This window comes from Trachinotus anak, unplaced genomic scaffold (assembly GCF_046630095.1).
Source record: "Trachinotus anak isolate AG129_WGS33_773 ecotype Australia unplaced genomic scaffold, CSIRO_AGI_Tana_v1 ptg000011l, whole genome shotgun sequence".
Lineage (NCBI taxonomy): Eukaryota > Metazoa > Chordata > Actinopteri > Carangiformes > Carangidae > Trachinotus > Trachinotus anak.
Window position 1 is genome coordinate 5985001 of NW_027273862.1, and position 10994 is coordinate 5995994.

At 41.6% G+C, this 10994-nt stretch overlaps 1 protein-coding gene across 1 annotated transcript in view; it reads left to right on the plus strand.

Moving 5' to 3' along the window:
- Window positions 1-10125, plus strand: part of LOC139627788 (synaptotagmin-5) — an 11331-nt gene extending 1206 nt beyond the window's left edge. Inside the window, exons 2-5 of the mRNA XM_071488893.1 lie at window positions 1509-2506; window positions 6379-6550; window positions 8418-8584; window positions 8674-10125. Coding sequence (XP_071344994.1) covers window positions 1509-2506; window positions 6379-6550; window positions 8418-8584; window positions 8674-8823 — 1487 coding nt within the window. The 3' untranslated portion in view covers window positions 8824-10125. The remainder of the gene's footprint in view (window positions 1-1508; window positions 2507-6378; window positions 6551-8417; window positions 8585-8673) is intronic.
- The last annotated feature ends 869 nt before the right edge of the window (window positions 10126-10994 follow it).

Below are 10994 nucleotides of genomic sequence, written 5' to 3' on the forward strand. Positions count from 1 at the left end.
TAAATGATTTTCATTTTATTTGTTTACCTTGAAATGGTCACTTGTGGAAGCTCACAGCTTATTTTCACCACAATCCTCCAGTGTGACTGATGCATGAGTCATCCCAGTGCAGGCTCATTATCTGATGTTAATTGAGCATCAGGGTCTATGAGAAGCTGTCTAGTATGAGAAGTTGTCAAGGAGTACCTCAGTTACACATATACCGGTGCTAAGAACTTCCAAATACGTGCAAACTGTCATGCATATATTGTAAATACACATGAAGTGGGTGAGGGGGGCATGCAACAAAAATCAATTGCTGAATTTGAAGCACTGACATTTCAGCCTTGCAGTTACGAAGCACGCCTTTTCACCAGTTGGCTATCAAAGGGCACACTGTTGTTTTTATTTAATATTTTATTATTCACACCATTTAACTATGTCACTGTCAGATGTCACAAAGTGAAAATTAATGACAAAGAAGTTGTTCACAGTTTTAAGTTTTTACTAATTATGTGCTACTAAATTTGTTTGCTCAATTATATCTAAACCTGTGTGCAATTATGTTTACAGTCCATTTCTCTCTTGCAATAATAACACTGAGAATTACTAAAGAGTTTATTGTAATTATTTTATTCCAAAACGGGTGACAGCACAGCCTCGGAACCTCATGCTCTAAGCAATTACATTAAATGAATGAAAAACAAACAGGTAGAACGTGACTGCGTGGTGCCACAGGCTGCCTCTGAGGTGACACCACCTGCTGGTGTCACTGGGGGGATCCTGGCCTCTCCACCGTGAGGTAGCCACTTACGGTTAAAGTATGGAGTCTTCTGGATACATACATACTTATGCACACACATAAATACACTCTGCACATGTATGTGTTTATGTTAGGACCACTTTCTAATTTAAGTGAATGGGAAAGTGATTTAATGTTTTTCTGAAGTATTACATACAGCAGCTATGGTTAACTTAATATCAGAGAAATAGGAACAAAACGCTGCAAAAGGCAGGAAGACTCCTGCTTGACTGAAGAACACACACACACACACACACACACACACACACACACACACACACAGACAATTTGATTGCCAGGAAAACTGACACCAACACATTGCATGTGCCCTGCTCCTGCTTTGGATCAAAGCAGAAACTGTGACAATACCATTTATAGAATTATGGTTATAAGCCCGAGATATTTCCTCTTTAATCTCATCAAGGAGGCAGAGTGCAGACACAACAAGATAATGTTTAGAGTCAGATGTCCTAAGGTCTTTCGTGATGAATCTGGCTTCATTTAAATTCTCTCGTTCTTCTTGTTACTGACAGGTCACTCAGAGGCACAAAACTGATTTCATTTGTCAGTTTGTAAAGATCTTCCTGTCTTTATCTCTCTCTCTTCTCTGTTTTCTCTCTCTTGCTTTCTCCCACTCAAAGATTAACACCACCTCACTTTCTCCTCATGCTCCTTGTAATTCCCACCAGCACAGTATTAAACCCTGACTGCTTTGTCTTCTGTCTAGTTCACCTGCAGATTCTGCTGGCTGTGGGTCTGGCAGTGTTCTGCTACTGTCTGGTTCTCGGTTGCATCCTTTGCTGTCGCAGAAGGAAGAGTGCTTCATCGGAGGACAAGGAGGCAGTTTTCTTGTCTCCTCACCCTGCTGAGAAAGTGACTGTGACATTGACTCCGTCTCCGTGTACGCAGCCTGTTAAGCAGCAGTATGAGGAGCTGGATGGAGACGTGTTGGAGTTTCCTTCCTCTAAAAGCAGCTCGTCTCCCTCTGAGGATGACCTAACTGCTCTGCCTTTTGACCCCAACCCCACCAGATCAGCTGAGCTGGTGCGGTCTCCTGGGTCTTCTTTCCCAATGCGGCGCCTCAGCACCCCGGCTGTTCCCTTCTCACCCACTAGAGCTCAAAGTCATGGCAGAGCCTCTTTGCCCTCCCTCACTAAGCTGAGTCTGGTGTCCAAATCTCGTTGGGCGATGGGTCGGCGAAGCACCGTGAGCGGTGAGAGTTTTCTGTACAGCGAGAGCAGTCGACTGACTGCTGATGCTGCCAGAGCCCCCACCCGGCAGGGGGAGCTATCACAGTATGGCTCTAACTCTCTCTGCATCCCCTCAAAGCCTGCTCCTCTCCTGCACTTCTCCCTGCTCTTCTCCTCTACCTGTGGCACCCTGGCGGTCAACATCCTGGGGCTCTCGGGGGCCAGTCGAAGGCGCAGTGGGGTGTTTGTCCGAGTCAGCCTTCCTCCACTCTGCCCCTCCCCTCAACAGATCGCCTCCCGGCGTCGTAGCCTCAGCCCAGACCTGCACAGTCAGAGCTTTGTGCTGCAGGTGGGCTCTGTGGAGGAGCTGCGCACCTGCACCTTGAGACTAGCTGTGTACAACAGGGACTTCTCAGGCCTCAGAGAGGCTGCGCTGGGGGAGGTGGAGCTGCCCTGTGAGCAGATGGATTGGGAACCTGACATCACCACCACCTACACCAGGCAGCTCAGCCCAACTAAAAGCAAGTTGAAAAAGGTATATGGGGATTTCATTCATGGTATTAATGTAAGCATTGCAGTTAAGCATCCAAGAGCAAAGAGTATAAAGACACAAAACAAAGGTGCAAAACAAAAGTGCAGTGAACAGAAAATTAGAGGTTCTCTGACGCAAACCCAAGAAGGACTTGGCTATCAGCAACTGGACCTGAGCCCAAAAGAAAAATAAAAGCCAAGTAAAACTGTCTGCAGAGTCTGGTAAAAGGGCCGATCAACAGCTGCCAAAAGCCCACACGGAGCAGTTGTTGCCTTAACCAGCACCACACCAAAACCTAATAGATTAAATACAAGTTGACTGGAAGCAGGGTAAAACAGCAGCTCTGGCTCTGTCCAAAGGTAACAAAATCTGCCTCCCAGCACCTGGAAGCTCACTAATTCACTAATTAACATGTTATTTCTCATTTGTTTAATGTTGAATGTTGTAATTCATTTGTGTGGATTAAATGAGCAAGATACAATATTACTTGTTAATTAGTGAGGTTTAGATGTGCTGGTAGGCAGATTTTGATACCTTCAAACAAAAACCAGGCCAGGTTCTCAGTCTTTATGCTAAGCTATAGGGACTGCTGACTGGATCAGTGGTATTGATCTTCCCATCTAACTCTGGGCAGGAAAGAGAAAAGAATTGCTTTAAATGAAAGAGGAGCACTCTCTGACACAATAGGACCCATTAAAGTCAGTAGAGTAATTTGTTGCATTTTAAATGGCTGGCTAAAGATGCAGCCTGCGGTGCTTGAGTAATGAGGCTCTTTCTCTGGCCGTTTTTGGGTGCTGTCAGATCCAATCAAAATTTTACACAGACCTTAGACCCCAAGGCAATTTAATTCTGACTCAAACAGGAAACAAAGTGGACTGGGATGTGTGGAGACCTGTTATGTTTTGGGTCATGCCCTTGAGTTTATAATGCGCCCATGTCCGCCCACTGACCCTAGGTACAAACTAAAGCAGCGTGTGAGGCGACTGTGGGCTTTGTGTGTGTCTGAGGGTGTATAGTTGGGATCATAACTTCTTTTTGGGCTACTGATTGTATTCACTTCCTGCTCTCCCTGAATGTTAATGAATGTACCGTATTATTTCTTACAAAAACCTTTTTAATGAAGTCTGCATTTTCAGTTGATTTAGCAGATCGAGAAACTATGCACGCGGGCTTATAAATAGTACATATCATATTTTATCCATGGAGGAATGTAGCATCTAATCAGCTCTCCCGTTTTCCACTGTTGTTAGTCATGGTGACATTGTTGTTAGTGATTGCAGAGCAAACAAGCAGAGTGCAGCAAATTGGCAGTGCGCCCACGCAGTGCCCTCTGCGGCTCTGTTGAAACAGTGCCAGAGGGCATTAATAACAGGCTTTTGAAGCGAGGGGGTCCTGATGTTTTGGTGGACATGACTCAGTCAGTCACTCTGATTTTTGCCACAGAATCACGCTGTGTGCTTGGTGGGTGGGCAAAAATCATTTCTGGTGGGTGGGCCAGATGGGAGTCAGTCGTGACTCCATCTTTTAATGCAGGCACTTCCTGGATTGATAGAAAAGCACCAGGTTTTGTAATCAGTGTAATGGGACCAGCTGGGGTATTGACGATTATTCATCTGCATTAATTGACTTGGTTTGATATTTCATTGGAATGGGGGGCAGAACATGACAGTGATTTCAGGACTGTGCATTTTAGCTCTAGAGGAGCATGAATAAGTGATGTACACAAACGTCCGTAAAATAAACATTTTTATGATCTGTTGCAGCATCAAGCTTTAAAACCAGAGCATCACGGGGATAATGCAGAGCAGTTTAACATGCTGATGAAATATTAATTAATTAATTAATTTTGATTAATGTGGCAAGCTGCAACCAAAACTACAATGTTGCCCTCACCCTAACCAAAGTGTTTTTCTTGCCTAAACTGTACGTCCACCATCCATCTCAGCTGCCTTTATAAACTCTGGTGCATAGATTGTATGGACGTAGTTTGGTTTTGAAGCTCAGTTCCAGTTCCATCTTGATAGTGCTAAGTCTGCCTAACTTCCGGTTAATCCAAAAATGGATAAAGAGTTGGGCTGTGTGTGGAGCCAAGACTTTAGTGCATGTTGCTTTATTGTTTTATGGCAAGTCACTCAAAGCAGCACATGCTCACTATTTAAGCCTTAATAAATTTAAACAGGTGAGTTGTATAAAAATTCACTGCACGTCACAAAGGGGGAAATTAGCTATAGTGACTAAAAACAGCTTTTTGCACCAGGCTGTAAACATGATTATTTCTGCTGTGAAGTTGGGTATGGCTTCATTTTTCTGCCCCAGACGTTGTGGTGTCTCTAACTTGGGGTTTACTATATCTGGGACTGGAAGATTTGCATCTTGAGAGAATGAGGAAGTAAGAGTAATGTGTTATTCTATAGTATACTAAGCTGCTGAGTGCCTGATAGATGGAGACTGTCGGTGTAAGAATAGCACTGGTGTACTGTGCAGCAAGTAAAATGTGTGAATGTGAAGTGTGTAGCTGACAGAGTGTGAATCATTCCTATACAAATAAAGGATAAATGAAGTAAAACCACAGGGAGAAGTTTGTCAGTGTTATAATACTGTCCCTCTCCTCTGAGGCGTCCACACTGTGCAGATCACTGATGACTCATAGAATCAGTCTGTTGGGTCCCGTTATGTAACTAGAGCGAACAGAGTTACCAAATAATAACAGAACAAAAGTTTTACTTCCAACTACATTGTGCCTGAGGATAAACTAAAAATAAGAATAACAAGAGTTTTCATTTTATTTTTACATTATTATATAATAGTATATTATATTATTGTATTTTTTAAATGTAGGAAAAGTTTTTAGGAGGATGCTGCTTTTTTTTTTTTTTTTTTTATGAATTAGCCTCAAATTGTATAGTCCCATCACAGGTGAAGAGGGATGCAACTCGGCTTTTACCTCTCTTTGGTTGTCAGTGTAGGAATTTGTGAGAAAAAAAATGCAGCGTCACATTCCTGAAAAATAAACCTCTGGCTGTCGCTTTAATGTTTGTTTGTGTTTTCAGAAAAAAACGTCGAAAAGGTGGTTAAAGTGGGAGCGACAGCCTCTAAGGCGAAGTGCTTGTGACAGATAGAGGCAGTGAACCGAAACGTACTTGTTGGATGACATCGCCTTCACACTCTGCTGCCCGGCCTCAGAGAGTCGCTGCCGGGCTAACACTCAGCCAGTTCCCAGCAGACTGTGACTCACAGGAGCCCAAACAATGCAAATGAATGAAATCGGACATGAAATCACATGGAAATGACCATCATACTTACACATCAGCTATCACCTCTAGCCACAGTGCCTTAGTGCATGAACATCTATTATTTTAGGGTGGGTAATCAAATCCACAACAAAATCCTTTTCACTGATGACTATGCATAAGAACAATTAACTTTAAGTGTGAAAATATGGTACAGATTAAACCCATTTTAGCTCCTTAGGCAAGTCAATCCAAAAGGCCCCATGAATAAAAACTGATTACATTTTCCTTTGGGTGAAGAAGAACTGATTCAGATTGAAACTTTTAACCTGTTCCCAGTGATTCACAGAAAATCCCTCTGATGGGAAATTGAAACATTGACTCTGACAGTACCTTGGTCGACACTGACAGAACTATAGAGACATAATCATGAGCATGGCTTAGAGCATGGGATTTAAGTGCTTTGCAGCTTTGATCTGCTCTATGCTCTTGTCCCCCCCTCCCCCCCCTTGGCTTCATTTCATTCCCAGCCTCCCAAAGGATGAAGAGAACATCTGCTGGGGTGAAAGAAGACTTTTCCCCCTCTTGCTAAATCTCCCACATTTTGTCTTTATCTCACAGTTTTGTTCTCCTTCCCACCCTCAGAGTGTGAGTTCTCAGGAAACGTTGGGTCACAGGAAGAGCTCGGTGTGTGCGCCGCGTGCTTTGGGTCAACTGTTCATCCTGCTGCAGTACCAGACGCTGGCCCAGCGCATCAAGGTGATGGTCCGAAAGGCTGAGAACCTGGCCAAGCTCACACGGATCCCAGGAGCTCCAGGTAACGACCAGCAGGTCCTCACACCTAAACAATAAAATAGGCTGTTTGTCGTTGGCTTACAAAGGGCCCAATATGAGTGTTTTCTAAACAGGTGCACCTGCCAGCAGGATGACACATGCTCAACAACTCAAGACAAATAATCCATGTGCCACCTCTACGGTTAGAGTTAGTAGTCTGAGGTTTTAAAGTCAGGCACCTTTTAGCCAAACCTGCCCCTCAGAATTATTCTCTGAGATTATTTTATTTGCTAACTCAAAAGTTTGCTTTTCCGAGCGAGGACTGTCATTATTCACATGACCACATGAGGCTAATCAGAAAAATGCACATGAGGATTTGTCTTAAGCATTTGAACAATTGACTGGTGGTGCTTTTTGGTTGAGGAAAGTCTTGCAACTACTTGCTAACCTGGTGGGTTTGGGACCAGTTCCCTTGATATTCATTGTCTTTTTAACAGACTGAATATTTGTATTTTATGTATAAGGCTTTTAATTTGTAGATTTTTAAATATGCATTTGAAGGAACAGTTCAACATTTGCTTATTTGTTTTCTTGTGGAGACTTAGATTAAAACATTGGTACTGCTCTCATGTCTGTCTACCAGGTCCAGATGATACAACACATAAAACCATAGTTTGTTTTACATTTTGGTTTTTGCACCAATACAACAAATGAGATATAAGATGTTAGTTCATGAGCAGTAGGTTTAGTGGTGCTGGTAGGTGGATTTTGTTGCCTGTAGAAAGAGGCAGGCTAGTTTTCCCCCTTGTTTCCAGTCTTTATGCTAGGCTAAGCTAACAGTCTCCCAGCTTCAGCTTCATACAGAGCAGACAGAAATGATAGTTGTGCAATATTTGCATCTTTCTCTTGACAAGAAAGTAAATATATGTATTTCCCAAAGAGTCAAAATATTCCTTTAACTTTCTCACTTTGATTGTACTGACAACATTTGTAGACTGTGCCAAGCTCTGTATGATTGTCTAATGGCAACCAGCAGAATCTGTAATAACGTATATTAACCTCTCCAAGTGGGTGGATATTACTTTGCACTTTCCAAATATCACCATTAGTATACTTAGTTAGTATGCTGAATATACTGTAAGTATACTTGCAGTGCGAGCTACATTGCACATGAATACACTGGCTGACATGTAAACTGCTAATACTGCCTTTGTCTGTATTCTCCTCTATTAGTCCAGCCACAGTCAGACAGACTGCTTCCCTGATTGGTTTGTAGAAATCAGATTAGGAACCGATCAGCCCGGTGTCATTTCCCCTCCTGTCTGTATCAGATCTCACTGCATCTGAGTTAAAGCTCCGAGGAGAGGAGGCAGCAGAAGGTTTTGTAAAAAGAAAACAACTTTGATGTTTTGGTTTTCCTACACTTTACCGAACAGTTTGAGACTACGTGGTCAGTTGTGTGTTGCTTATGAGTTTCAACATCAAATGGGTCCTAGAATCTGTAAAAAATGAATGCTATTTGCAGATTTGTGATTCTTATCTGACGGTGACACATTGCTTTTTAATTTTAATAAATCCAATTAGCATGTGAGGCTGGTTTTAAGAAGGGAAATCATATTTTGCAAGTGACGATGGCGATTTGTAACAGTGACAGTGGAGGGGTGCTCAGAGAGGATTATCAGGGTGTAAATCAACATATGAAGATTTATTTCATGTGGAGATAACACAACACACAACACTGCAGGAAGAGTACATTCATTTAATAACACCAAAAATGTATGTAAATAATTTTACTGCTGCTTTTTATTTGTTGAACCTTTCAGAAAGAAAGAATCTTACTATAATATAAATAGAAAAAATGTATGTGAAAAAAAATAAAGTCATAACTGGAGGTAATTTTTTCCCCACAGACCACTACGTTGTCATTAACCTGCGTCAGGATGGGAATGTAATTGGTACCAAGGAGACCAAAGGAGCCAGTGGTCCAAATCCCATCTGGAACGCTCCATTTCTATTTGACCTGCCCCCTGGTGACATCACTCAGCTGCCATTGGTCCTTGAATTCATCGTCATGCAGGTAAGACGTTCTATGTCCCGTATACGCAGTACAATGAATATCTCATTATGACTGTTATTTAGATGACAGTCATCTCCATGTATTTACAGGGCCGTCTCTACACGAAGAGCAGTGTTTTGGGTCGTGTGTTGATTGGCAGCGACGCTTTAGAGGCGGGACAGGGACACTGGAAGGAAATGTGCAGTCGGGGGCAAATAGAAACGGCGCGCTGGCACTCCATCCAATCAGATGTGCTGTAGGCCTGATGGACACTGTCTCTTTGCTGCTTTAAGTGTCTTGGAGGTAGAGTTACTTGTTACTTGCATCTGATTGGGATGCACATGGCTCCTCTGCTGCCAAAGTATTTATTTTAGTCTTTTTATTTTTAGCTCTGTCGTGGATTTTTGCCAGCTATGCTAACTTTGATAGTTTTCCATGTTATTTATCAACAGATAATGTTCATAAATTAAATAACTAATAATGCTGTTCAAGACAATGCAGAGGGAGAAGCACTGACCACTGTGTGGAGGAGGGTGTTAGGAGGGCTGTGCAGCAGTTTTCTCCTTCTGCATCCCTGCATTGCCTTTGTGATTATTTCCACTGTGACTTCTTACAACTGTAGTCTGTAAAACTGTATCATTCTGGATGTGCTGTATGCAATTTGTCCTGATGTTGTAGAACTGTTTGTCTTGTGCCCAGAGGCTACAAGTGTTAATGTTCAATAGAACTTGTTGGATTTTCAAAAAAAATTGCTAAGTTATGGTGCATCTATGTTGCCACTCTGCCTGTGGTTTGTTGTGATGTATTATTGTGCCAGTATTTGTCCACAAACTGTAAACGCAATGCGTACAAACTCATCAATATTTCTTTATAACACTTTGACGCCTTCTCTAACAAATTCAGAAGGGTGTGTTTGAACATTTTTTTGGCACATATATAATAATGACACATTTAAGTAAATATAATGTGTTTTTAATACAAAGGAATTGTTGTGTTTACGTATCGTATATTGACCATGTTGATGACTCCTGGTGGCATGTTTTGTCTCAACTGTATATGAATGTCTTTGCTTTTAAAAGGGAATAGTGTCAGAAGATCTAAAATAAATCAATATATTATATAAATAAAGAGTTTGAAGAGTTTGAACCCATTGCATTCACGAGCTGTATTGGCTTTTTTCAGATATATTGATATATCACAGTAGGAAAAGCACTGGTGAAGCATAGACAATATGCTAAAATGAATAATGGCTGAATTCCATTTACCTTGTCCATTTAGTTTCAGGGTCCAGGTGCTGGCTCACTGTCACACTGCCATGGCTCACTGGGAAGGAACAGAGCCACTAGTAATGCTCTTACTAACACATGTTTTTCCCACTCTCCCAAGTCAAAATGTCTGAGGCCTATTCATTTATATTGGCTTCGAATTGAAACATGTTGTGATGTTATTTACTTACTTCCTTTACAAAAAAATGTACTGTTGGAACATTTATACAAACAATAGTATTGTACATTTGGTCATTTTATGCATTAAAAAGCTCTGGGAGTTTTGTCAGAGACCCTGCGAGCACGTACATTGCTACAGTTGTCTCATTTAATGATGATTCAACTTCTTTGAATCCCCTGAATCCTCTGAAGAAAAACCGCAGCAACTTCAAAGTATGAATAATAATGGTTATGATATAGTTAACTAGCTAATGTCACTGGACAGCAGATGTAGCTGTAACTGTGGGTTGTCGGAAAGCCTTTAAAGCTATGCTACTGTGCTGAAACACAGCAGTGCTTTGAGCTAAATGCTAATTTCAGCATGCTAACATGCTCACAATGACAATGCTAACATACGGATGTTTATGAGATGTAATGTGTTTTAATATTCACTACCTGTAGCATGTTATCACTTAACATTTGCAAATTAGCATTAAACATGAAGTAATGTTAATGTTTGTATAGACGATGATGATGATGATGATAATGATGTCACTGACAGGCGAACGCTGGAGCTGCTCCAGAGACAGTGAAGAGCTGAACTCCTCAGATAGTGTGCCAGCCATCATGGTGATTTGATGGAAATATGGGGACATTTCTGCTTCACAGTTGGAAGAGTGCTACTCAATAAAATAAAAAGTCAATCAAACTTGAAAAAAAATGGATGCAATCGGTATAAATTAATGACTGTGGACCACCTCCAGGGGTTCCCAGCCTGTGGGTCGGTCCACTTTGTATACTTGTTTGCTATCTCAGTCTGATTGCAGTCTCAACATCCACGGCAAAAAACTGGAGTCACAAAATGGATAGATTTTTAGCAACAGGAAATATAAGAAGGGAAGAGTCAAGAGAAAGATGGTGAATCGACAAGTGATCTCCCCCCATCAAACAAAAAAGAAAAATTGAACTTCCTACATGTTTTTCCTGCTTTCAGTTAAATCCTGACT